Source organism: Sorex fumeus, unplaced genomic scaffold (assembly GCF_029834395.1).
Source record: "Sorex fumeus unplaced genomic scaffold, SorFum_2.1 ptg000193l, whole genome shotgun sequence".
NCBI classification, from domain to species: domain Eukaryota; kingdom Metazoa; phylum Chordata; class Mammalia; order Eulipotyphla; family Soricidae; genus Sorex; species Sorex fumeus.
The window spans coordinates 1,270,001-1,295,993 of NW_026606250.1; the positions used below are offsets into that span (position 1 = coordinate 1,270,001).

General features: G+C 68.4%; 2 protein-coding genes across 3 annotated transcripts in view; one reads left to right on the forward strand and one right to left on the reverse strand.

Annotated features, from left to right (window-relative positions):
* TAF4 (TATA-box binding protein associated factor 4) overlaps window positions 1-12,933 on the reverse strand; it is a 33,476-nt gene extending 20,543 nt beyond the window's left edge. Inside the window, exon 1 of the mRNA XM_056108069.1 lies at window positions 11,468-12,933. Coding sequence (XP_055964044.1) covers window positions 11,468-12,866 — 1,399 coding nt within the window. The 5' untranslated portion in view covers window positions 12,867-12,933. The remainder of the gene's footprint in view (window positions 1-11,467) is intronic.
* Window positions 1-24,764, forward strand: part of LSM14B (LSM family member 14B) — a 49,356-nt gene extending 24,592 nt beyond the window's left edge. Inside the window, exons 2-11 of one of the 2 annotated variants that reach the window (XM_056108073.1) lie at window positions 19,671-19,812; window positions 19,886-20,049; window positions 20,500-20,635; window positions 21,148-21,264; window positions 22,214-22,381; window positions 22,483-22,566; window positions 22,648-22,809; window positions 23,022-23,172; window positions 23,539-23,724; window positions 23,828-24,764. In XM_056108073.1, coding sequence (XP_055964048.1) covers window positions 19,686-19,812; window positions 19,886-20,049; window positions 20,500-20,635; window positions 21,148-21,264; window positions 22,214-22,381; window positions 22,483-22,566; window positions 22,648-22,809; window positions 23,022-23,172; window positions 23,539-23,710 — 1,281 coding nt within the window. In that variant the 5' untranslated portion in view covers window positions 19,671-19,685 and the 3' untranslated portion in view covers window positions 23,711-23,724; window positions 23,828-24,764. Of the gene's footprint in view, window positions 1-19,639; window positions 19,813-19,885; window positions 20,050-20,499; window positions 20,636-21,147; window positions 21,265-22,213; window positions 22,382-22,482; window positions 22,567-22,647; window positions 22,810-23,021; window positions 23,173-23,538; window positions 23,725-23,827 lie in introns of those variants that run through there. The other variant, XM_056108072.1, reaches the window with a different exon arrangement.
* Window positions 24,765-25,993: the final 1,229 nt, after the last annotated feature.

Sequence of the window (25,993 nt, forward strand, 5' to 3'; positions counted from 1 at the left end):
TCTCTCCAGCACTCACGTCTGGTCGTCTTTGAAAACTCACAAAGACACTTCACAAAGCTTCACAGCCAGAAGCTAAAGCGGGAGTTAATGAAGCTCGCGGGGCAAGTCAGTATTTTTGAAAAGCCCTTTCCAAGGGCCAGAGAGCGCACAGCGCAGAAAGCGCTTGCCGGGCACACCTTGACCGGGGTCCGCTCCCCGGCCCCCCTTAGGGCTCCGAGTCCTGCCAGGACTGGCCCTGGGCACAGAGCCGAGAGCAAATGCCCTGGGCACCACCAGGTATGGTCCAAAACCCAAACAACTTCCAAGCTGGGGTCAGAGAGACAGCACGAGCAGGGAGGGCTGACCTGATGGGCACGGTCGACAATGGTCTGGTCCCCGGCATCCCACTGGGACCCCGAGTCCCGCCAGGAGTGATCCCTGAGTGCGGAGCTAGAGGAAGCCCTAGGCACTGCCAGGGGTGGCCCCCAAGTACTTCAAGATCGAAAAATCCTGAAAGGGGAGGGGAATGAAGGGCAGGGCGCTGTCGGCGCATGCAGCCTGGAAATGACCCCCAGCATCCTGGCCCCGTCCCGAGCTCCACAGGGAGGGAGCCCTGAGCACAGAACCTGGAGCAAGCCCTGAGCACTGTCAAGATGGACAAAAAACAAAAAATTCAAAAATACTAAAAAGGGGCTATAGCGAGTACAGCGGGTTCAGTCCGGGCACCTGATATGGTCCCTTGAGCACTGCCAGGAGTGACCACTGGACACAGAGCCAGGAATAAGTCTTGAGTAAAAGGGGTGACCCCCCCACACACACGCAAATGTTTCAAAGTAACAAAACTCAACTGCACATCAAACGGTGAGATAACAAGAAATCTTTTCCACTCAATGTGAAGACACAGCCAAAGAATGCCTCAAGGGGCTGGAGCGATAGCACAGCGGGTAGGGCGTTTGCCTTGCACGTGGCCAACCCGGGTTCGATTCCCAGCAACCCATGTGGTCCCCTGGGCACCACCAAGAGTACAGAGCCAGGAGTAACCCCTGTGCATCGCCAGGTGTGACCCAAACAGCAAAAAAAAAAAAAAAAAAAAAAAGAACGCCTCCACATTCTACCCAAAAAGGCCCTCGTCCCCAATCTGGCTTGGGACCCCGGGGTGGTGCTCAGAGACTCTGGGTTCGGTGTCTGAGGTGGCAACAGGCACCAGAGTTGGGGCTCCAGCACCCCCAGTCTGCGCCCAGCCGCTCTCGGGCTCACGGTTCTCTTCCACGGCGTCTGGTTTGGGGCCACACGTGGTGGTGCTCCGGGCTTCCTCACGGCAGGGCCGGGGACTGACCCCGGCTCAGCTACCGGCCCCTGTGCTCCTTCTCAGAAGGTGGAAGCAGCCACGAAGAAGAGACGGGGCTCCGTGCACCCCCTCCACTCTCTGGCACGGCGGCCACCCCGCGCTCAGGTCCTGTGTCCACTCCATCCAGGGTCCGGGAAGCCAGCCCTCCTGTGAGCAGCCTGCAGAACGCCCCGCCTCACCCCGGTCAGAGCAAGGGTGTGAGCCCCGGGACAGGCCCCTGCACCCCACTGTCCCTGCCTGCCGTGTCACGGCCTCTCCACAGCACAGCAGCAAGCGCCCTGGCAGCTGTGCTGAGACCACGTCCTAGCTCGGTGCCCGCAGCGCGCCTGCCCGTCCTCTCTGGAGCTGTCCCCAGGGGGCGGCAGAGGACTCGGAGGAAAGGCCACGAGCCGGTGGCCCTGGGGGGACAACAGCCACCTGCCACAGGCCTCACAGACTCCAGCACCCCTGCTCGGGCAGGAGCAAGGTCTGCAGTGCTCCCCAGGGAACTCAGGTTCGAACCCCAGCACCACGTGCCCTGAGCACCAACAGAAGAGCCGAGAGGCCGAGTGTGCGCCCGGGGACGCCGCAAGGGCAGTAGAGCCACCGAGGCCCCAGAGGAACCCCACGAACTACAGGCACAGGTCCAGTCCGACTGCCCAGAGGGGCCGCTCAGGGAGGCCTGGGAGGGGCCCGGGAGGGCGACGGCCTGGCCACGCCCCAGCTCAGTCCCCAGCACAAGTCCCCTGAGCACAGGCTGGGAGGCCCCTGGCCCGGTGTCCCACAGAAGCCAGCCCAGGCTCGGGCCTGGCACGCGTTTTCCCTCCGGCGTGACTCCCGCACACCCCTGGGGTGGCCCCTAAGCAAAGTCCCCCCACGGCAGGCGCGGCCCCTGACCCGCCCAGACACCCGCCGCGGCCTCCCCTCGCCACCAAACCCACTCAGCGGCCAGAGGCATGTCCCGAAGGACAGAACGGCCGGCAGGGCAGCAGCAGTCTTGTGACAGCCGTGGCTCTCCCCAGGAGTGGGAGCCGGCGCCGAGGTCGCACGCGTGACTCCCGTGGCCCCCTCGCAGCAGCCGGGGCCCTGGAGAGCCTGTCCTGAGCTGACGCCCCAGCTGTCCCCCTGCGGGGGAGCCCCTCCTCGGCCTGGCTTCCACGGGCCCCAACCAGATGCCCCGCGGGGACCGAGGGAACACGGCACAGTGGCCTGTCTGGAGCCACGAGACAGGACCGGTCACCCCCACAGGCCCGAGCCGCCTGCACAGAAACAGCCCAAGCCCTTCAGGTCGCTCCGGGGCTCCAGACGGCCCCCAAGCACACATCACATCACACAGAGAACCAGGTCTGAGTCTGCACCACACAAGTCTCCCGGCACCCCTGAGCCCCAAGGAGGAGCAGCCCCAAGAAGAGCAGAGAAATGAAGGGAGGGAGGGAGCGAGGGGAGCAAGGCCAGGAGGAAGAGGAGGCCGCACGGACGGACGGGGACGCGAACGCAAGGAGCAGAGCGGCCTCCACTCACAGCCTCCCGGAAGAGGATGAGCCACGGCCTCGCCCCTGGCCGGCTGTGGCCCAATCCCACGCACCTCCCCCAAGCACTGCCGCGTGACCCCTGAGCAGAGAGTCAGGAGCAAGCCTGGGCACTGCCAGGTGTGGTCCAGGACCAGAAAGAATGAAATGAGCGGCGGTCTCTCGGCAGGCTCCCAAGCCTTACACCTGGTGGCCATCACTCCATCCCTCCATCACCAGCCTCCGACACGTCGTCAGGGCCTCCGGACCGGGTAAGACACAGAAGCAAAAGCAAATACTCGGAAGAGGCGGAGACACAGTGCGGCAGGCAGGGCACCTGGAAGCGCCTACCTGGATTCCGTCCCAGGCACCACACGGCATCACTCCCCTGAGCACGGCCAGGAGTGATCCAAGTGCAGGGCCAGGAGGGCCTGGACATCGCCAGGCGTGTCCAAAAGAGAAAAATAAGTCAACGCACAGGACACCACCACCAAATGGAAAGTGTCCGACACAGCAAAATAAACCACTGTCCAAATGAAAAGGCAACTGACTGTGACATTTCCAAACCATACAGATCACAAGGGGCCAACACGCAAATTCCTTTATGATCTAAAGGAAAAAACAAGGATTGCAGAAATAGCACAACGGGCAGGGCACTGGCCTTGCACTCCGCCGGCCCAGGTTCAATCCTGGGCATCCCACACGGTTCCCAAGCACCACGGAGTAAGTCCTAAGTGCAGAGCCAGGAATTACCCCTGAGCATCACCAGGTGTGAGGGGGGAAAAAAAAAACGCAAAGTAAACTCAATTGAAAAGTGGACAAAGGACCTGAACGGTCACTTCCCCAAAGGGGAGAGTTCTTACCTGAAGACAGCCAAGAGACACAGGAAGGGCTTTTTCTGGGTCTTTGGCCACACCCAGGGGTGCTAAACGCTGACTCCCAGCTCTACGCTCAGGATCACTCCTGGCAAGGCTGGGGGCACCGTGTGTGGTGCCAGGTGTCGGACCCAGGCAGGACCAGTGCAAGGCTAACACCCCACCTGCGGGACTCTCACTCTGGCCCTGATCCCAGCACCCCCATCTCACTCTGAGGGCCACACCCCGTGGTCCTCGGGACTTACTCCTGGCTGTGTTCTCAGGGATCACTCCTGATGGCGCTCTGGGGACCACAGAGGGCTAGAGATCAAACCCAGGCCAGCCCTGTGCTGCTCTGTGCTCCAGACCTGCTCATCTTTTCAAAAACCAAAAACTTCTGAGCCGCACCCAGCAGCGCCTGGACCTGGGCCTCCGCATCAGAGCTCCAGCCTCCGCCAGCACCTCAGAGCGCAATCTCCCACCAGCAGAAATGGCCCGTCTCCCACGGCAATAGCGGGGAGGGATGGAGGGTTCCTGCTGTGAGGACACAACCAGCACGGCCGTTCAGGAGACCGAAAGGAGAGGCTAGCAGGGGAGACGGAACGACAGGCCGCCGGGAATCAAGTGTGCTTCCAGAGAGACACAGTGACGAGCTGCTGGGGACCGAGTGTGATCCCAGAGAGACAAGGCACCGGGCTGCTGGGAATCAAGTGTGATCCCAGAGGGACAGAGCGATGGGCTGTCAGGGACCAACTGTGATCCGGGCACTCCATGGCGCCCTGAGCATCACCAGGCGGGCCCCCCGAAACACAGAGAACAGCGACTCCCTCTGTGCCGCGCTGGGCCCGATCCCAAGCCCACCAGGCCAAAGTCCGGCACTGCAGCCCGCTGCAGCAGCGCCCAGCAGAGCAGCCCGGCACCCACCAACCGCGCACATGAAGGGTGGGGCGGGCTCAGCGGTCACTCCTCAGCCCTCCCCGCTCCAGCAGAGCTCACGGTCTGGCCACGGAGCACGCCAGGCGGAGAAAGAGCGCCCCGGCCTCAGCCTCACGTGTGCCGCCCAGAAACCAAGCGGGCCAGAAGCAGCCCCGGGCAGAGCTGGGCTTTGGCCCTTCTGCATTTGCCTGTTTCACCCGAGGGGGGCTCAGGGCTCACTCCTGACTGTGCTCGTGGTGGTGCTGGGGATCAGACTGTGTCAGCCACACAGAAGGCACCGTGCCCCCCCCGAATCCCGACAAGTGTCGCTGTGATGCCGGGTAAATGAAATAGGCTCTTACCGAGAGTAGGTCATAAACTAATTCAAGATGACTCCTCCGTGACCACGCAATCAATTCTGTGACCCCACACGGAGTCAGTGCCCAGTTCTGGGGGCCAAGGACAAGCCTCACATGCAAGAACCCCAGTCTGACCCCTGGTGTCCAAGGGACTCCAGGCACCACCAGGGGTGACCAGGGAGAAAAAGACTAGGGCACAGACCCCCCGTTTTCTGGTTTTCCTTTTGTTCTGAGGCCCCACCTGGAAGGCTCGGGGACCACGTGGGGTGTCGGACCGCACTCGGGCTGGCCGCGTGAAAGGCAAGCACCCCACTCGCTGCACAACTGCTCCGGGCCTCAAGTCTGTCTTCCTTAAGGAACGAAGGAACGTTCCCGGGCTCTGGTCCAAGCAGCCCAGGAGTAGCTGCAGTGGCCACCGGGAGGGAAGGGGAGTCGGGGCCTCAGTGGGCAGGCTCTTGCCGCGCAGGCGCTGACCCGGGTTCCATCCCCGGCACCCCAAACGGTCCCCTGAGCCCCGCCAGGGGTGACCCCTGGCTGCCGAATTAGGAGTCAGCCCTGAGCCACCGGATGGCGCCCCAAAACAAAAAAATGAGAGAAAGGAGAGTCCCGCTCCGGGGCTCAGGCTGCTCTGCAGACCCCCAGAACCTCGGGCACGCGCAGCAGCAGCAGCGCACGCAAGTGGTTCGCACCCACTCGGCGCTGGCGGGCCTGCCCCAGCCGCGTCCCAAGGACGGGACTGCCTGCCACCCTCGAAGCCCACCCCAGACTCTGAATCATCCCCGCTGGCCAGCTGCAGGACAGCAAAGCCTTGCAGGTGAGCCCCGGTGCTCCAACCTCCAGTACCCTGAAACGGTCACAACCCAAAGAGCACAGTCTTTGGGACCCTCCATCTTCCCGGGACCCTCCGTCTCCCTGTTTCCAGCTCAAACTCACACACCTCAAGCCACGCATCCTGTTTCCAGAACCTTCCTGCTGACCTGGCCAGTCTGCAGCCTCTCCCAGCGAAGGGCAAGAAAAGGGACCACAGCAGCACAGAGGCCCACCCACTGCGGCCCACGCACAACAGGTGCACGCGGCACTGAGGGGACAGAATCTGGCAGCATGTGCACAGGGCGCCGGTGTCCCCAAAGATGCCCCATGGCATGGGCCTTCCTCTGACCAGGACACACAGGACCCACAGCTGGCACTGGCCAGGGAGAGACCATCCGAGCTCCCCGGCCGGGGTACACAGGTCATGGCTATTCAGGCCCCCGCAAAGCCAGGCGCCCCAGGCCTCACACCAAGACCAGAAGCCAGAACCAGTACAGCACCACCCAGAGGGCACGCGGTGCAGGGGTGGGGCCAGGCCCCAGGGAGAGCCCACGGGGCAGCACCAGGAGCCATGCTGAAGCTGGGGCCTGACTGGGGAAAGAAGGCACCAGCCACCGGGCAGTGAGGGGAGCAGGGGCACTGGGCAGTGAGGATGACGGGCACCGAGCGGAACGAGCAAGAGATGGGGCAGGGCCGGGGCTGGTGGCTGCCCTGTGGGATCTGGTGGCAGCAGGCCCCAAACTCAAGGAGGACCCGCGCGGGGCAGAACTACCCTGGACCTCGGAGAAAACGGGCGACGGTGCCTGTGACTGTGGGGGCAGGGACTGATCCGACAAAGCTCTCTGGGCTGGCCAGGGGCCCGAGCTTGCCCCTGGCACCCACCCCCAAGGAGACGGAAGGAGACGCCTGCACACACGAGAAGCCCCGCGACACCCCCTGCTCCCCACGCCCAGGCCCACCCCAGCCCACATTGCACGCCAAGGATACGTGGCCCCCGCTGCGGTCCCTTCCTGGGCCTCCTCTAGCCCAAGGTGTCCAGCAGGGTCCCGGCACCTGCGCCCCCGCACCCCTGCCCCCCACCCCCCAGGGCTCTGAGCAGCCCAGAGCCAGCAGACCCCGAGGCAGCGGGGAAGCCCAGAGCAGGCAGACCCTCAACACAGACCGGGGCACCCCCTAGGAGCACGGACAGCCGCCAGGGTGGCCTCGGCACACCAGCTCCACACACACACACGCTTCGTCCCGTGCTTTCTCTCTTAAGAAAGCTGCAACCCGCCCCACGCACACCCCCGGCCAGGCCTGGCGCTTCTGCCTGGGCTCAGGCCATCACTGCCCCAGACTGGGAGCCACCTCCAGCCAGAGCCTTCCGGAAACCTGCAGGCTGCGATGGAGCCCAGTGCCCGCCCGCTGGCCGGAGCAGGACAAGGAGGCACACGGCGACGAGCCCATCACCGCCAGCACCCAGAGACGCCCACGGCAGCCGGGGCGCGCTGCCGCCACGCGGCCAAGCCCCAGGTGTCCTGCCCAGAGCCCACCCCACACCCCTCCTGGGTCCCTCTGTCCAGCTCCCTGGAGGGCAGCGCCTGTCTCTGAAGCCTCCCCAGCCAGGTCCCGGCTGCCGGGCCCCCGGAAATCCCGCAGCCCCCACCAGAAATGACACCCCAACCACCAGCCCCGCTGCCCGCCCAGGGGACCTTCCGTCTTCGGCCCCGCAGTGCAGTCCCCAATCTGCGACCCTCACAAACCAGGCCCACCGCACACCTCAGCTCCATCCTAGGTGTGCGTCCGATTCCCCACGCAAGCCCACTCCTGCAGCCTGCCTGCCCCCTCACCCCTGTATCCTGACCAGTCCCAACCCCCCTCACCCCTGTACCCCGACCTGTCCCGACCCTTCACCCCAGTTTCCCGACCTACTTTACCCCTGCTGTCTGCCCTGCCCCGCCCACTTCAGCCCCGCATCCAGTCCTGCTGCCATCCCTGCCTGGACCCAGGTCACCCCCTCTATCTGCCCTGCCCCGTATCTGGCCTGTATCTGGCCTTGCTCCCTCCACATGACCCCTGTATCCTGCCCCGACCCCCCTCACCCCTGCTGCCTGCCCCGGCCTGCCCACCTCCCCGCCTCTCTCCTCGCCTGCCCTCCCCTGCCCACCAAGGGCACAGGCACGAGGTGACCTCCAACCCTTCAGACGCTCCGGCCACAGCACCCACCGTGCCGGCCGCCTCTCAGCAATAAACGCGACGCGCAGCACAGGACCAGGTGAGGCTCCGGGGCTGGCACGGGAGGCCTGGGTCGGTCCCCTCACGCGCCACCTGGCCCTGGAGCATCACACCGGAAGTGACGCCCCCTCCCCCACGCCACAGACCTGACCCAGAAACAACAGGCCCAGCCCAGCCTCCCGGGCCCCCGTCGGACCCCCGACTCTGGCTGCGCCTGCCCGCCCAGCTTCGAGGGGCGGCCCTGTCCTGTCGCTCCCAGGCCGTGTCCCCAGAGCCCCCTGCCGCAGCCCGGCCCAGAGGCCGGCAGCCTGGGAGCAGAGACCCAACAGCGCATCCGGGGAGCCCCGGGACATGGGCGGGGGGCGGCGGCCCTCGCTGAGAAGCCGAGTGCGTCTGCGTGCACAGGCCGTCCCACTCCGCTCTCGAACACGCCGACCTGAGGCAGCACGGCCACGCGAGGAGGGAGCTCTGGCCATCCTACCAGGGCCAGCCGGGACAGACGCCCGGCCTGACCTCAGCCCCTCCCCCTTCTCTCCCCAAGCGCAGCCCCCAGTGCCAGCCGCCGTCCACCACACACGGCACAGGGCGAGCGTCCGGAGGTCCTGGCCCCCGGACCCCTGCCCTGGGGCCACACGGGCAGCCCCTCCAACGCAGAGGCAAGAGCCCTCCCGGGCCCCCCCAGGGTATTCCGTGGGTGGCGCCCCCGGGAGCACCCCCGCGGCTGCAGCAGGTCCACGCCACCTCGCCTCGCCCACACACACTCCCGAAACTACAACCAGGGCATGGGGCGCCTACCTTCTTGCTGACCAGGGTTCCACCCCGGGACAGGCCCTGAGCACAGCTGGGTGTGACCCCAAACGGAGCAGCTTCAGGAGGCCAGAGAAGAGCAGCCCCAGACTCGACCCCCGGCGCCCCGACGGCCCCCTGCAGACCCGAGAGGAAGACACTGACCCTGGCAGGACACCCCTGCCAGCTGAGGAACCAGGAGGGACGAGGGACCCGCTGCAGAAACCCCCCACGCAAGGCACCGCGTGTCCCGTCCAAGTCCAGGGGGGCTGACCACGCGAGCGGCGCCCGGGAAGTGGAAGTGCTTCAAAGACCCACGCGACCCCCAGCCCCCGCCAGGTGTCACGTGCCCCTCAGAGCTCCCTGCCCGGGTCTGGAAAGCGCGGAAGGGAGGCGCGGCAGGGGCCCAGCGACCGAGGGGACAGGAGCACAGGGAGGGGCAGCCGCTGACCTGCTCCATCCTCCGGGCCCTCTCACGAGCCCAGACAGGGACCCACCTCTCCCGGGGCAGAGGGAAAGGATGCGGACACCAAGGCCACTTCCAGGGGATTCCGCCATCAGCACAGCGCGTGCCAGCCTCGACCCCAATAGGCAGCGGGAGCGAAAACCACAGGGGGGCCAGGACGCCCCCCCAAGGGCTCCCCGGCCCACAGGCCCCATACGCGAACCAGGGCTGGACAGCTCCCAGGCACCTGCCTCCTGCCCACCAGGGACAGCATGAGGACAGTGAGGGAGCCCTGTGGCCCGAAGAGACGCTGACGGCCCAGCTGTGTCCCCTCAGTGACCCGACCCCACCGCGACAGGAAGCGCCCCTCCGATGGACTTCGGTTCCCCACACGGAACCCCAGTTCCCCGCCAGGAAAGTGGGGCTCCTTCCTGGTGCAAACAGCGAGGACTCCAGCAACAGCACCCAAACTTCCAAACACACCTGGGGCCCGTGCTGGCCACGAGAGCTGCCAGGCCCAGGGCTCGGGGCGGCACACCTCAGCCAGCACTCCCAAAGACGCAGTGAAGTCGCCACAGGGCCACTGCGGGGCCACCACGGGGCCACCACAGACAAGGCCGCCGGAGGGCCACCACAAGCCAACCCCAGGCCCATTCCGGGACCACAAGGGCCATCGCGGGACCACCACAGGCCCGTTCCAACACTGCCTTGGGGGCATCACGGAACTACAACAGGACCACGACAAGACCGCCGCCACACCACCAAGGGGCCACGGCGGGGCCATCCCAGGGTCACCAGAGGGTCATCCCAGGGTCATCCCAGGGTCACCACAGGGCTGCCACCAGACCACCACGGGGCCACGACGGAGCCATCCCAGGGCTCTGGGTTCTCTTCCGCCAGCAAACGACGTGACTGGCCAGGACGAGACGCAGTGCCCAGGCAGCTGGAGAATCCGCTCCCAAGAAGCAGCACGGAAGCGTCCCCAAGCAAGGCTGCCCCTGAGTCAAACCCCAGGGCCACAGCCACGCAGACATACAGGACAGAACGTGGCCCCTCGCCCCGTCCCTTCGGCTCCCACGCAGTGCCCGTGCCAGAGCCTCCTCGACCCCCTTTCCGATGCGCTGACGTGGCCTCCGTGGCGCCCTGCGCGTTTTTCTTCTCCGACCGTCACCTGCTACTTCCTACTTACAGCTATGTCGCAGCTGGCCCTACCGAGGACTTCTGGGGGGTCGGGGGACAACTGCCTTTGCTGTGGCAGTTTCTCCCGACTTCTTGCTCCTGCTACTCACAGCGGAGAAAACTGAAGACTCGGGTCCCGTAAAGAAGCACGTCGCCGCCGTCACCTCTTAACCAAACCGTCCCGGCAAACCATCCGGCTGAGCTCGCCGAGACCGAGTTGGCCGTGACAGCGCAAAGGAAGACGAAGATGGCTCTTGGGGCCCCCATCCTGCCGGCGGTCTGACCACGCGGGAACTCTCCCGTCCCCCACGTCAGCCCTGGCCCTCCAGCCCTATCCTTCCCGGCCGGCGGGCAGCCCCGAGTGCCGAGAGAACGGCACCGGCACCAGGGCGAGGACTCCCCAGAGTTACTCCCTCCGGCATGTGCGGCGCGAGGAGACCGGCCAGAGGAACCGCCGCTCCGACCCAGTGACACGAGCGGGTCGCTCGGGGGCAGACCTCCTCACCGAGCCGCCAGCGGAGGCCGGCCGCAGTCCTGAGCAAGACAAAGCGCCGTAGGAGCCGTGAAGAGGCCGGTGGAGACGCTCGTGGAGAGCCTGCGTCCCCTTTGGAGGACCTACACGCCCCCCCCGTGGTGCGAGGGTCTGCTCTGGACCCCGGGGAGTTCAGGCCCGGGCAGAGGAGCGGCCGTCTGTTCCCAGATGACAACCGGACGCTGACACAGGGACAGAAGGCAAGGGGAGCCCGGGGAGCCCCCGACAAGTGCCGGAGCTTCTTCCCTGGGGTCCCGGGGTCCCGTGGCCCTGAGCCCCTCGGTCAGCGTCAAGCAGGGACGGCCTGGGGAGGGCCGCTGACTCGTGGGCAAGGGACGCAGCCGATGGCCAGCAGAACGCGGGCCGGGGGACCCCCGAGCCCTCCCCGCCGCTGCAGCCTCTGACCCTGGCGGGGTGCCGGCAGGGCACAGCGGGGCTCCGGGAGCCGGTGGCGGGAGCTCAAGGCCCCGAGGGTGCAGCCCGGTTCCCCAGAGGCGAAAGGCGGAGGGACCCGAAAGTTTGCCGAGCCCACGTGTGCGCGGCCCGCGGGGCGACTCACCTGGCGGCAGCTGGAAGTTCTGGATGTTGGTGGGGTTCTGCGGCGGCTGCGGCAGGCGCGGGGCGAGGACGGTGGGCGTGAGCGTGGCCCGGATCCCGCCGGCGGCGGCGGCGGCGGCGGCCGAGGGCGTCCGGGGCAGGCCGGGGGTCGCGGCGGCGGCGGCGGCGGCGGCGTTGGCCGGGCCCTTGGGCAGCCCGGTGGGGGTGCCGGGCGCGGGCGGCGGGAGGCCGGCGGCGGCGGGCAGCGCGGGCCCCAGCAGCATGCCGGCGGCGCCCGGCCCGGCCGCACAGCCGGCCGCCAGGGGCTGCGGCGGGGGCGGCGGCGGGGGCGCGGGCGCGGGCGCGGCGGGCGCGGCCGTCTTGGGCGACTCGGCCTTGGGCCCCGGCGCGGGCGCGGCGGCGGCGGCGGCGGCGGCCGGGCCGGGCTGGCTGTTGGCGGCGGGGGGCGCGGGGGCCGCGGCGGCCGCGGCGTGGGGCGGCGCGGGGGCGGCGCTGCCCGCGGGGGGCGCGGCGCCGCCGCCGCCGCCGTTCTGGGCCGCCGCCGCCGCCGCCGGGGGCGCGGCCGGGTGGGCGCCGGGCGGCCGGGCCAGGCTGGCGGCGGCGGGCGGCGGCGGCGGCGGCGGCGCGGCGGCGCTGGGCGCGGGGGGCGCGGCGGCGGCGGCGGCGGGGGGCGCGGGCGGCGAGGGCGCGCGGGGCGCGGGCGGCGCGGCGGGGGCGCCGAGGAAGGGCGGCGTCTGGATGACAGTGGCGGCGTGGGCGCCGGGCTTGGGCGGCGGCGCGGGCCCGTTGTGCGGCAGCAGGCTGGCGGCAGGTGCGGCGGCGGCGCGGTGCGAGTTCACCAGCACGGCGCTCCCATTCAAAGTTTGCGCGGCGCCCGCGGCGGGCTTGGCGGCGGGCTCGGGCGCGGCGGCGGCGGCGGCGGCGGCGGCGGCGGCGGCGGCGGCGGCGGGAGCGGGAGCGGCCGCGGGCCCGGGCCCGGGCGCGCAGGCCGCGGGCGCCGCCGCCGCCGCCGCCGCCGCCGCCCCGGGCGCCGCGCCGGCCTCGAGCGCGCTCAGCTTCGCGGCGGGCCCTGCGGGGACAGGCGGGGCGGCGCGGTGAGGACGCGGGCCCGGGCGCCGCCCGCCCGCGCTCAGGCCGCGCCGCGCTCTACCTGCGGGGGGCGGCTCCGGCGCCGCTGCGGGCGCGCCCTCGGCCGGCCCGGCTCCGGCTCCAACATGGTTCCCGAGCGCGCCGGCGGCGGCCGCGGCCCGCGCCTCGGGCGCGCGGGGCGCCAGGTGGTGGTGGGGGGCCGCGCTGGCCGCCAGCTGCGACTCGAGCGAGCCCACCAGGTCGCTCACCACTTTCTCGTCCACCTCGCTGTTGAAGAAGACCTCGTCCAGCAGATCCGAGCCCGCCGCCATCTTTCCTCCTCGGCCCGCCGCCGCCGCCGCTCGGGCCGGCGCTGGGCGGGGAGGAGGCTCCGCGCGGGCGGGCGGGCGGGCGGCGGGGGCGGGCGGGGGGCGGCGCGCGCCGGGCGGGGCGGGGGCGGCGGCCGGGCGGGCGGGGGGCGCGGGCGGCCGGCGCGGGGGGGCGGGCGGGCGGCGGCGGCGCGGCGCGCAGGCGCGGCGCGGCGCCCGCCCCCGCCCGCCGCCCGGCGCCTCGCCATTGGCCGCGGCGCGCGCTTAAAAGGCGCGGCCAATGGCCGCGAGCGGCAGAGGCCGGGGCGCGGGCGGGCGGCCGGGCGGGCCGTCCTGGCGGCGCGGCGGCGCCCTCGGGGGTGGCGGCGGGCGGGCGGGCCGGGGCGCGCGGTCGCCCGGTCGCCCGGTCGGGCCGGGCGCGGGGCCGAGCGGCGGCGACTCGCTCTTTGTCTCGCCCGCCCGCTCGCTCCAAAATGGCTGCGGCCGCTGACGCGCTGACGGGGCTGACGGGGCTGACGGGGACGGGCGCCCGCGGCGGCTCCCGCGCGGCCCCCAGGGCCGGCCCCGCCGTCCAGGTAAGGCCCGCGGGCACGCCGGGGCCCTCTCGGGGCCGGACGCCAATAAACGCCGTCGGCCGCTGCGCGGGCTGGGTCGGGGCCGCGCGGTCGCCGTCGCCGTCGCCCGGGAGGCCCGAGGGCCGCGACAGGGGACTCGGCCGGGGGCGTCCGGCCGCCGGCCACTCGCGAGCGCCCCTGCTGGGGCCACGCTGCGTGCCTGGGGGACACCCCTGGGCGCCGCGCGGGGAGACCCGGCAGGTGCCTCGTCCTCGCCTCACGCCCCTCCGAGGCGCCCCGAGCGCCGGAGCCGCCACGAAGCCGTTTACGAGCGTGTCCGGCGGGGCCGGCCGGGGCGCTCGTCAGCCGTCGACCCGGTTGGGTGGCCCGCACCCCGCGGTCTCCCCGGCTGGCCAGGAGAGGCCCCGGGCACGCCGAGCGCGGGCGCCCCCGCTCTCGGGCGCCCGCACGCCCACGTCAGCTGCCCGCGGGGCCCCAGCCCGCGAGCGACCGCCCGGTAGATCCCGCCCAGACCCTCGGAGGGGCCCGGTTCCCGGCAGGGGCCGTTCCTGAGCGCCCGGCTTGGCGCGCCCTCGCCCCGCGAACGAGCACACCGCGCGGGGAGCACGTGAGAGCGGGCAGGACGCTGAGGCGCGCCTGAGAGAAACGGTCCCGGGAGTCGAGCCCAGCTCGAGACTCCAAAGACTCCGTAAAAGCCTCTCCCCGAGCGGCCTGAGTGCCACCCGCAGCCTCCGTGCCCGCAGACTCCTCTCCGCAGAAATGGCCCGAGCTGGTGGCACCGCCCGCCCCTCAGCCCACAGGCGCTGCAGGCGACCCTTCTGGATCGGACCCGCCTGGCGGCGCTTAGGGCACCATCATGTGGTGCCCGCGACTGAACTGGGTCAGCCGCATGCCAGACCGCCCGAACCCTGCTGCCACAGTAGTGCTCAGCACACCAGGCCCTGCCGGGGACCACCAGGAACACCCCGGTTTTTACCGGGGTGCATGTTCCAGGGCCCCAGTGCTGCCTCGGGTGGATCGTGTGGATGAAACCTGGTCAGGCATTGGTGAGGCAGATGTATGGCCCAGCTAGCCCCCAAACCTGCATCTTTGCCTACTCCTGCAGCTTCCCCACCTCGGGGAGCCGTGAGGGGCTGCGAGTGTAGTGACTGTCCAGTGGGGACTGCGAGGGGCTCCCTACGCCCTGGTGTGCAGCCTTCCTCGGAGGACAGCCGAGACGACCCCTGAGCCGCTCCCACTCCGAGCCAGGTAGCACTGAAGACAAAGACCCCTAGATGAGGCAGGCAGGGAAGGTTCCTGGCTCGGAGCTGCTGGTGACCAGGTGTCCGTGAACAGGAGCAGAGGGCTCGGGCGCCCCTGCTAGCCCCGCAGGAGACGGTGGAGTCTTCTCCTCCCTCCCCCCCAAAAGCCCCCCAGCAAAGCCGGACCACCTTCCTGGAAGAGGCCGTGCAGGCTGTGGTCAGGGGTCTCCCTAGCCTGGTCTTTATGCCTTCTTTGTGTTTTTGCAATTTCCAAATGTTTTGTGACGTTGTTGTTCTCTCTTGAAGCTGGGAAAAGCGGGGGAGGGGCAGGGGTCCCAGCAGCGGTGAGCCCCTCAGTTCCGTGGACTGGCCCGGGAACCCCTAGCAGCACTTCAGTCGGAGGGACCACATGCCCCAGAGCTTGATGAAAGAGGAGGGACGTCGCATGACTTCATCTTTCGGCCTGTTCTGTGAGCAGGGCGGGCACATGGGTACAGCAGGTAGGGTGCTTGCTCTGCCCGCTCACATCCAGGTTTCCGAAAGGTGCCCCGAGCAGCTCTAAGACTAGTTACTGAGTGCAGAGCGAAAGTACCCCCTGAGCTCACCTGGTGTGACCCCCTCAAATAAAAAACTAAAACCTTGTTCTGTGAGCGCATCATGTGTCCTGGGCAGCTCTCTGCCAGCACAGCACAGCCAAGCACCCCAGAAACCTCAGGGCCCCGTGCGGGGTTCACACCTGTACTGGGCACTGACTTCTGCAAAGCCGGGTGCTGTGTGAGGGTGAAGGGGAGGTTTCTTGGGTCACCGCCCACCCATCCAGGAGCCAGGGAGCCACCGGCAACAGGGAAGAAGGTCCCCGAACTTGCCCTCCACCTCACACCGCCAGACCTCACCGGAACAGCCCACAGCCACTCACACACCATCAGGCTTGGGAGAGCCCGCACCCCTTCCCTCCTCCTTACTCCCCGTCCTCGGTCTCGCCCGAGGTTCTGCCCAGCTGACGTTCCTTGCCCTTGCTTTGAGAAGTGAGTGTGCCTTGTGCCCTGGGGCAGGCTGAGCCCCAGCTGGTGTCACCATGGACTTAGAGCTCCCGAGCCTTGCTCGCTGCTCTGTCCCCGACACCCAGAGTGAGGCTTGTGTGAGACGTGAACAAACAAGCAACAGGAGTGGAGGGACGGGTGAGTGGTCAGTAAGCATCAGTCCACTGGCCAGGCAGGTGGTTCAAAGGATAAGCATGGATGACCGGGTAACTCGGTACATGGACAGGATGGGGGATGCAGTGAAGACGTGAGCAGATGGATGGAGTGAGCAGGTGAGTGGGTGGATGAATAGGTGAGTTGGTGTGTGGATGGATGGATGGGTGGATGGACGGACACATTGGCGTGGGAACACGGAGAGCGTGCCAGAGTGATAGTACAGCAAGTCAGGTTCTTGCCTTGCATGCATCTGATCCGGGTTAGATCCCTGGCACCCCAAACCCACCAGGAGTGATCCCTGAGCACAGCCAGGAGTAGCTGCAAAACAAAACCCAACTAATGGAGACTTGTGGCATATGGAAGAAACAAAGGGGGAGGCAGCAGGTGGAGATGGGTGGGCTGGACTGACGGGACGTTGCAGGTGCCTCAGGGTCACCCAGGAAGTGGCTGGGAAACCTACGGCCGATAACCATGCGATGAGCCCCTGCACAGTGGACCTCACGTCTCTCCCGCCCCGCCAAGCTGCTGCTGACACCCACTGTCTGCCCAGCGTGGGAGTGAACCCCACCACCCAACTTCTCCCACCGTGAACTCGGCTGGAGCGGGGAGTTGCTCTGCAGGAGAGGAAAGTCAGTCCCGGCCCAGTGGTTTGGCGTCCGTCGCCTTTTCCGCACAGAAAAGAGTTCCGAGAGGAGAGGAACAGTGATGTGAACGTTTTATTGAGCGGTAGAGGAAGGAAAGAGAGCTGGAGTCCACATGTCAGCAGATGCAGGCCGCCCCTGGAACGCGGAGGTGCGCTCTCTGCCTTGACGAAATGTTTCTTGGTTCCTGGGTCACGCACCCAGTGGTGCTCAGGAGTCACTCTGGCAGGGCTCGGGGGACCAGAAGTGGTGTCATGGGTCAAACCCAGGTCAGCCATGTGCAAGGCAAGCACCTTACCCGCTGTGCGATGGTCCGGGCCTCAGTGTCCTGTGTCCACAGCGGGTCCGGTGATAATGCTTTAGCGCTTTAGGACTGGCAACAGTAACTTCAAAGCCCTTCTTCGTTTCCTATGCCCCAAGAACTCTGCTGGGGCTGCCTACCCCCCTGCCTGCTTCCAAGGGATGACTAGGTGGGGAGAGGAGCCCCCAATCCAGACTCCCAGGATGCACTGGTCTGCTCCCCTACGGGGACCCTCAGCAAGCAGCGCCCTGTCCCATTAGCAGCAGCCAGGGAGGTGAGGGCACCATAGCCGGGACCCGCTCAGCAGGACATGGGACAGCGAGCCTAAGGAAGAGGACAAGGCTCTGCCAGCCCCCACAATGGAGGGAACACCGGGCTCTGCCTGGAGAGGACGTGTCCCTCTGTCCCTTCCAAGGATGGAACCCTGCCTGATGCAAGCAGGGAGAGATGGGCCCCGGCCCTGAACTCCTGCCCCGGGGTGGGAGCTACAGGGAGGCCTCCAGTGCCGGTGCTCAGAGCAACCCTGGGAGCTGGCTCAGCAGACCCCAGTTCCGGGCACCCAGACCAGCCGCTGCCCTGTCCCGCCCCGGCTATGACTTCCCAAGAAACCGTCACCTCCCCACACTGCCTGCTTCCGGGAGACTCTGACCTAAGGACTAGGAGTGTCAGGGGACGGCTGGCCCAGGCTCACTGAGGGTGCCTGCCCGCCCCTGCCCGCTCCCTGGAAAGGGGCTGGGGGTGCAGAGTGTGTGGGGCGGAGGCCGCTAAGTGGCGTTGATTTAGAAACCTGCAGTAACAGGCTGAGGGCAATTAACAGGCAATCGAGAGCTGAGCCCGTGAGAGGCTCATTAGCCGGAGAAGGCCCTGCCCCCGGCAGACCTGCCCTCCTGCGCCCGCCAGCTCGAGGCCTGAGCTCAGCGCTGCCTGCCCAGCCCCAGGCTGGTCCCCAGTGCCTGTGAGGAGACAAGCAGAATTCTGTCCCTCCGGCCAGCAGGCCTCGCGGGACTCCTCACTGACACTCCCCCCCCAGCCACAGGAAGCCACAGGCAGGCTCAGAGAGGACCCCAGGGCTCAGCCAGCGTGTGACTGGGGGAGGGCTGTGGACCTAGATCTGGGGCCACCACACAACTGAATAGACACGTAAGTGAGGCGGGCACGGGTGGAAATGGGCAGGACAGAGGAGGAGGGGACACGACCCGGTGAACCCCAAGACCAGCTGCGATGACAGGACTTAAAACGTGCCCACTTTTCTGGGGGGCGGTGTCCATTATTGAGCCTAAGGCAACGCAAGTGCTCTACAGCTCGACTTTGCCTGGCCCCTTTCTCTGTCATATCTGCGGGAGCAGGCATGCCGGTATTTCCTAGTACTAAGACACCGTGACTCACCGTCATTCACAGGCGAGTTTCAGGAGCTCACCGGCAGCACTCAGGGACCAAACTCGGGCCAACCGTGTACCATCTCTCAGGCCCGGTGCCCCGTCTGACCACGGGAGGAGCAGCTGCGGGGGAGCAGCCGAGGAGAAGCCCTGAGTGGGGGAGGCCGTAGACACAAACGCGGGGCGGTGGCCAAGGACGGTACCTGCCTGGGACTCGGTCACTCCTCCAGCGCTGCCCTCCCGAGTGGCCTCCCACTCACCTAGGACGCCAGAGCTCGGCCAGCCTGAGACTCCAGGGCCCAGGGCTCGGCCCTCCAGAACACGCAGACCACGGGGCAGCAGCCGTGCTGGGTGTTGGATGCTCGGTGGGAATCCGGGCAGTTCTGCAAAGCCGCTTCAGGCTCCAGCTGGGAACGACCCGCAGGTGTGGGCATGCCGGGACAGTCCTGTGGTCAGCACGAAACTGGCCCGCAGGGAAGGACCCCAGGCCCAGCGACCCTGCCCCGACTCCGACCTGGCAGGAAGGGGAAACCCCGCCTCCAGCAGGCGTGCCCGGGGGGGGGGCTCACGGCGTCCACCCGCGGGCAGCTCAGCCCCGAGACTGGACGGCTCCGCGCCAGGGTCTGCGAACCCTCCCGAGAAGGCCCGGGAGCTGCAGAACCGGGGAGTGGGGGTCCCGGGGACGTCCGACCAGGCCCGGGGTCACGTGTCCGCCGCTACTCCCCGTGCTCGCTCAGGCTCGGTGCTGCTTGGGACCCTCCCAGGGCCGCGCGCGTCCGCCCCGCGACGCGTCCCGACCCCCAGGGCGCGCGTTCTGGGTGGGCTGCGACCCCGCCCGGCGGGAGGCTGAACTCCCGGGCCTGTCGGGGCCCCGCCACTCAGTCCCGCGGGCCTCGGGCGGCGGCGCTGCGCCTCCGGAGGGTCCCGGGTCCGCCCCGAGGCGGGGCCGGGGCCGAAGCGCGCAGTGACGCGCCGGCCCCGAGGAAGCGCCCGGCCCGGCGGCCAGGGGTGAGCGGGCGGCGGCGGCGGCGCGGGGCGGGGCCACTCGGGGGCAGGGCCTGGTCGGAGGCCACTCGAGGGGGCGGGGCCTGGTCGGAGGCCACCCGAGGGGCGGGCCCCACGGGGGCGGGGCCTGGGCGGGGCCGCTCGGGGGCGGGGCCTGGCCGGCCCTCGCGCCGGCGCCGCGCGGGGCCCGCCGGGAGCCGGCCCGTGCGCAGGCGCGCGCGCGGAGGCCCCGCCCCCCGGCGGGCGGCGCGCGGCCATCTTTAAAGGGCGGCCGGCGCGGCGGGCCAATGGGCGGCGGGCGTGCGGGGGCGGCGCGGCGCGAGGCCCCGGATGTGCCGCGGCGCCCCTCCCCCCGCGCCGCCCGGAGCCCCGGCCGCGCCGCCGCGTTCGCGGGCCCCGCGCAGAAGGCGGGCGGCGGCGGCGGCGGCGGCGGCAGCAGCGGCGGGCGGCGGGCGGGCGCGGGCGGGCGGGCGCGGGCGCCGCCGCCATGAGCGGCTCGTCGGGCACCCCGTACCTGGGCAGCAAGATCAGCCTCATCTCCAAGGCGCAGATCCGCTACGAGGGCATCCTCTACACCATCGACACCGACAACTCCACCGTGGCGCTCGCCAAAGGTGCGCCCGCCCCCGCCCCGCCCGCCCCCGCCCGCGCGCCCCGGCCTTTGTCCGCTCACGCGCGCCCCCCCAGTCAGGGCCTTCGGCACCGAGGACCGCCCCACCGACCGGCCGGCGCCGCCGCGCGAGGAGGTCTACGAGTACATCATCTTCCGGGGCAGCGACATCAAGGACATCACCGTGTGCGAGCCGCCCAAGGCGCCGCACGCGCTGCCCCAGGACCCGGCCATCGTGCAGGTCGGCGGGCGGGCGGGCGGGCGGGGGGCGCGCGGGCGGGAGGCGCAGGCCCCCACCCCGGGCCGCCGCTGCGTGCGCCGGGAGGAGAACAAAGGGCCGCGGGCAGGTGCGGCGGGGCGGGGGCTGGGCCCCCGGGGACGGGGCCGAGCGGGGCCGCCGTGCCGGGCTAGGGGCTTGGCGGCTCCCGGCCTTGCGCGGTGCCCCTCGTGGATGTTCCGCCGCTCGGGGCGCTTCTGGGGGGCTGCAGAGGACCCGCAGGCAGAGTTCTGGTCCGAGCCGGGTCCCCAGCGGGGACCTACGCAGGCGGCTTCAGAGGGGGAAAGGTGGACAGATCGGGGTCGGGAAGCGGGCGAGGGGCTGCGCGCAGTTTCCCAGCCTCGGCCCCGGGCGAGGGGCTGGCGGGGGCTGGCCTGGGGAAGGGGCAGGCACTCACTCTCTGTCTCCGCTCAGTCCTCCCTGGGCTCGGCCCCGGCCGCCTCCTTCCAGCCCCACGTGCCTTACAGCCCCTTCCGCGGGATGCCCCCCTACAGCCAGCTGGCCGCCAGCTCCCTGCTCAGCCAGCAGTACGCCGCCTCCCTGGGCCTCGGTGAGTACCGCGGGGGCCCGTCTTTCCGAGCGGGCACTTCCTGCTGGGTGGAGGGCTCCCAGCTGCAGCCTGGTCGGAGGAGAATTCCGTGGAGCAGCGGCACCGCAGCTGGGCAGCAGGCCGCGCTGCGTCGGTTTCAGAGATGGCCACCGGATGAGTTCTCCCGGCGAGTTTGTGAGCCCAGGCGAGCGGGACGCAGATGCTGCAGTTCCCTGCGTCTCGTGGTCTTCCGTCGGTCCGGGGCTGAGTGCCCGCTGGGTGGCCACTGGTGGAGCCCTGTCCCGGAGTGGACGGGCATTGTCGCCGTGCTCGCCTCCCCCGGGGGCTGGGCCAGGCCCTCAACAGGTTCTGCGAGTCACTCGCCTTCCAAGTACTGAGGTCTGGGGTGCGGTTCGGGGGGCCCGGCCCCCGCCCGCCGTGGGCAGAGCAGGCGTGCGCGAGCCGGGTGTCCCGTGAGAGGCCGCGCGACCGTCACTCACTGTGCTGTGCTCTTCTCTCCTGTCTTCCTTCAGAGAAGCTGGTGAGCCCTCCGGCCTCAGCCGCCGCCTCCAGCCCTAGCTCCTCTCCATCTCCACAGCCCGTTTCAGAGCTTGACCTGTCCTCAGAGCCACATCCGCTCACTTGCAAGGGTAACGGCAGTTTTGGAGAACTGCATGCGGGCTGCCAGCTGTCCCGGGACAGGGGGGACAGGCGTCCAGCTGTGATGCCAGCTTCCCGTCGCTCCCGGCCCCGGGGAGCATTCCTGGGCGTCGGCAGGTGGCAGAGCTCACCAAGAGTGCCTCCGCCCCTCCCCCCTGCGGGCCCCAGGTGCCAGCCTCAGGGCTGCAGGTGTTTCCAGGGGAAGCTCCAATTGGCAGCAGGTGGACAGCGGCCTGGTGCTTCTGTGTTGGGGGGGCGCACCCAGTCTGCCAAGTAGTGGCACCTGCGGGGGACGTGCCCTTAGGGCTCCTTGGCTGCTGATGGTGGTGAGGCTGTGCCTCCCCAGGGGCGGCAGGGGGCCTGGTGCTGCTTGTCCAGCTGAATTTGTGCTGGTCAGAGCACTGGGCTTTTTCCTGTGCGTGACAGGGAACGTGAGCGTGGGTGCCCCCTCTCGGGTCCCGTGCTGCTGCGCCCCTCCCCCGCCGCCCCGAATGCCAGCGTCCGTCCTGAACAGCTGGGTGGCTCTCAGGCCTGGGTGTCAGCCTGCTTCGGCCGAGAGAGCCGGTGTGGTGTTGCAGTGCGGGCTGAACGTGAGGAGAGGGGAGCGCCCCGATTCCACCCACGGCTCAGCTGGGGCGCAAGGGCTCCCCCGGGGAAGGCCCCCGCTGCGTGTCGGAGAACCCCCCGCCCTGGGCCAGCGCGAGCCTGTGGGCTGGACCCTGGTGCCGGGAGCGTGTGGGTCAGCCCCACCTTGGCACGGCTCGCTGGGCGCGGCCCTCCCTGTTCGTGGGCCCATGGCCTGACTGCCCTGGGGCAGGCAGAGGGCGGCCGGGCAGGGCCGCTGCTCTGGGTCGCTGGACCTGCGCTGGGCTCTGCCAGGCAGAGGGGGCGCCAAGGTGCGGCGGCCTCCTTCCTTTCACACCTGCCTCCCCCAAACAGGCTCTGGCTTTCCTGCCGTTCCCGTGGGCAAGAGCCCCATGGTGGAGCAGGCCGTGCAGACGGGCTCCGTGGACAACCTGACGGCCAAGAAGCTGGTACCTGCCAAGGGCACCTCAGCCGCGCAGCTCAACGGCCGCCCGGCCCAGTCCGGCAGCAAGCCGGCCGCTGGTACTGCCCCGCCGGCCGCGCCCAGCCTTCCCCCTGCTGCCTGTGTCCGGGCGGGCTCCGCTGGCAGGTGGGTGCCTGACTCGCTCCCTCTCGCGCCCTAGATGCCGTTCAGCCGGCAGCTGTGCAGACGCAGGGCCAGGGGCAGGTGAATGACGAGAACAGGAGGCCTCAGAGGAGGAGATCAGGTGAGCGCTGCAGCCCCTGGCGCCTGGCTGCGCTCTGGGTGCCGGGTGCCAGCTCACCGGCCACGGGCCTTTCTCCTGTAGGGAATCGGCGGACCCGAAACCGCTCCAGAGGGCAAAGCCGCCCGACCAATGCCAAGGAGAACACCATCAAGTTTGAAGGCGACTTTGACTTTGAGAGCGCGAACGCCCAGTTCAACCGTGAGGAACTGGACAAGGAGTTCAAGAAGAAGCTGAATTTCAAAGGTTTGTGGCCCTGCGGGGTGGCCAGAGGGCAGGGCAGAGGCCGCCAGCAGGATCTAGAGTAGTGGGAGTCACAGACCTGGGGGCACCCGGGGAAATCTTGAGCACAAAGCCTGTGAGTCCCGGGGGGCAGCTCGCCGAGTGACCTGGGAGGGTCTGCCAGGCCCAGGGAAATTTGGTCTGCTCTCGGGACCCTCAGATATCCCCCCCCCCAGATGACAAGACCGAGACGGGGGAAGAGAAGGACCAGGCAGTGGTGCCGCAGAGTGATGAGGTCCCTGCGGAAGATGCCCACCTGGGCCCTAACTGCTACTACGACAAGTCCAAGTCGTTTTTCGACAACATCTCCTCGGAGCTCAAGAGCAGGTGCGCCCAGCCGTGGGTCCGGCAGGGCCAGGCTGGCCGCGGGGGAGCTGCCGGGCTTCCTCGGGCCCGCTGTCTGGGCAGGGAGGGTGGGCAGCTTTGTAGGCTGCGGGGGTCTTGGCTGGAAGGTTCTGGACTGCCCACAGCACACAGCTGGCGGTTGTCAGGGTTTGCTGGTGTAAGGGTGTCGGGAGTCAAGGCGAGCCCCTTCCCGAGTACGGTCTCTGCCCCGTCTCGGCCACACCCCCTCCTTTGAGGAGCGCGGTCAGACGTGTCGACCTCGGGGACGGTGCCAGCGGGCTCGGCTCCGCGCTGTCCTTCGGTCCTCCCCTGCCGCCCCCTCCCCACTCCCCCGTCTCCTCGCTTCAGTTCCAGGAGAACCACATGGGCTGAGGAGCGGAAGCTCAACACGGAAACCTTCGGGGTGTCGGGACGGTTCCTCCGAGGACGCAGCTTCCGGGGTGGATTTCGAGGGGGCAGGGGCAATGGCACGGCCCGCCGCAACCCCGCGTCCCACAGGGCGGGGACCGGCAGAGTGTGATGCTGCGGCGGCCGGTGAGTGGCTGGGGTCAGGGGAGAATGCCGAGGCTCCACGGGGCCAGCCTGTCCTCTGTGGAAGACCGGGGGACAGCAGGTCACGTCTCCGTCTGCCCCGCAGGGTCCCGCTGAAGCAGCACAGCAGCGAGGCCGCACCGAGGGCGCTTGGCCCGCCCGTTCTCCTGAGCCGGAGACTTTCCACGCTGCTCTCACGTTTCGAATTGGCTGGACTTGGACATGGTCCGGGTCGGACCCACATGCTGCGGGGCCTCACCTGGGGTGTCCAGGCTGCGCCCCTGACTCTGGGGTTGGGTCCGCAGGTCTCCAGAGTGGAGCTGGACTCAGTCTGCGACTCCCTGACAGCTCCAGTTCGACGTGAACCAGATGGCACTTGGCGGAGGCGGCCGAGCACGTCTCAAGCCCTGCTGGCCCGACACCCCCTGCTGCGGTGGTGGGGTCTGGGAGCCCGCGGCACCTGGTGGCCGGGAGGGTGGTGTGTCCCGTGGATCATGTTACAGAAGGGAACCAGGCCCCTCCGGCCCCCCGGGGCCCCGCTGGCGATGTCCAAGCAGGGGCCCTGACGGTGGGGGAGAACCAGCCCGGACGGGCCCTGTTCGGCGTCCCTGTCCTCCCCCATCCAGCTGGCCCTCACCAGGGCCACTCAGTGCTGGACTCTGCCGAGTCCTGGTCAGTGTCTTGTCCACTTGGAAATGAGCCCGTCTGTGGTGCGAGGTCGGCTGACCGAGGCTCTTCTCAGTTGTACATAGTTCTGTTTGGTTTGACGGGGTGGGGAGGGGGGGGCTCGCTGCATGAGAGACGGGCTGGGTCCCACCGGAGGCTGAGCATGCGTTCTTTGCTGGCAGGCATCGTGTCCACGTAAATAAGCACCTTGGTAACCACACCCCTTCCACTAGCGATGAAGGTTTCTGTTGGTATTCCGTCACTGTAAAAGCTTGGGTTTATTTTTGTAGGCTTCGCGGCTACAGGTTCGAGCCTGGCGGGCTGCTGCTGGACTGGGGGTGGGCTGTCATCACCAATAAACGCGCAAACTTCGAGGCCCCGGGCTGTGTCTCCAACTCACTTCGCCACCTCACAGCAGGGGCTGGGGGGAGGGGTGGCCCCAACACGGTGCACACCGGTCCCTAGTACGTTCGTGTTCTCGGTGCACACGGCTGGGCTGGCCCGGGCCCACGCGACACCTGGTGAGGCTGCCAGGACCTGATGCAGGCGCAGTGCCAGCCACAGGAAGCTGGGCACTGACCAGCAACGGGTGACTGCAGCCGGCACCAATCACCGACTGTTCAAATCATTAAGTGCGGCAGCTAACACCCAACCTGGGCCTTAAGCTGGGTGGGTCTCTACCTTTGGAGGAACCAGGGAAAGAGCTGGTGGGCTGCAGCAGTCCGACCCCCACATGGTCCCCACCAGCACAGCCCAGCCAGGGCCCTTGCTCCATGTAGGGGCCAGCAGAGACCCCAGAGTGGGCTCTCAGCGTTCTTGGCCATTTGGGGAGTCTTGAGCTTCCAAATCCAGCTGTAAATGACCCTTTTGCCCAGCTGACCCAGCACCTTTCATTTTTCCTTTCCAGTAAGCACTAATTATCCTTTTGCCTTCCTGTGCAACAGGGCACTTTGTTTTGGAAAGGGAGTGGGGGGGGGTCGTGCAGGGCTTACGTGACCCATGGTGAGAGTCGGGGCACGGAGCCTGTGCCCAACCCTGTCCTAGTGCTTCAGCCCCTGGCCCGCGATAAACACTTGCCGTCAGCGCTGGAATGTGCGCAGAGCTCAAGCCTGCGTGGTTCTTACGGGCGGTGCCATAACCATACCACACTGCCACCTGGCTCTGCCAAGGCTCGAACGCAGATGCGCCACGGGCAAGGCTGGCCCTGGACCACTATACCCGCCTTTTGAGGAATCTGCACTCCCTGTGGGCGGCACCAAGTCCCATGCCGGGCCCCAAGGCCGCCTCTGTCAGCCCAGGCCCAGACTCCAGCCAGCCGCCACAGCTCACGGCAGCTTAGGAGTCTCCGGGCCGGTGTCTTCCCTGAGAAGTGGCTGGTTGGGGGCCCCGGGGGCCTGTGCCCACCCACTGTGGAGTCTGATCAGGGATTGTGTCGTGCAGCTGCAGGCGGCGGTGCGTCTTGGATCTTTCCCGCCCTCCAGAGACTTGACGAACTAAGGGCAGGAAGAGCAGCAGTCAAGCTGCATCTGAGCCGGAGACGCCACAGACCAACTGGGCTCAGCCCCGGGGGGAAGGGGAGTACCCGGACACGAAGCTCAGAGACCAC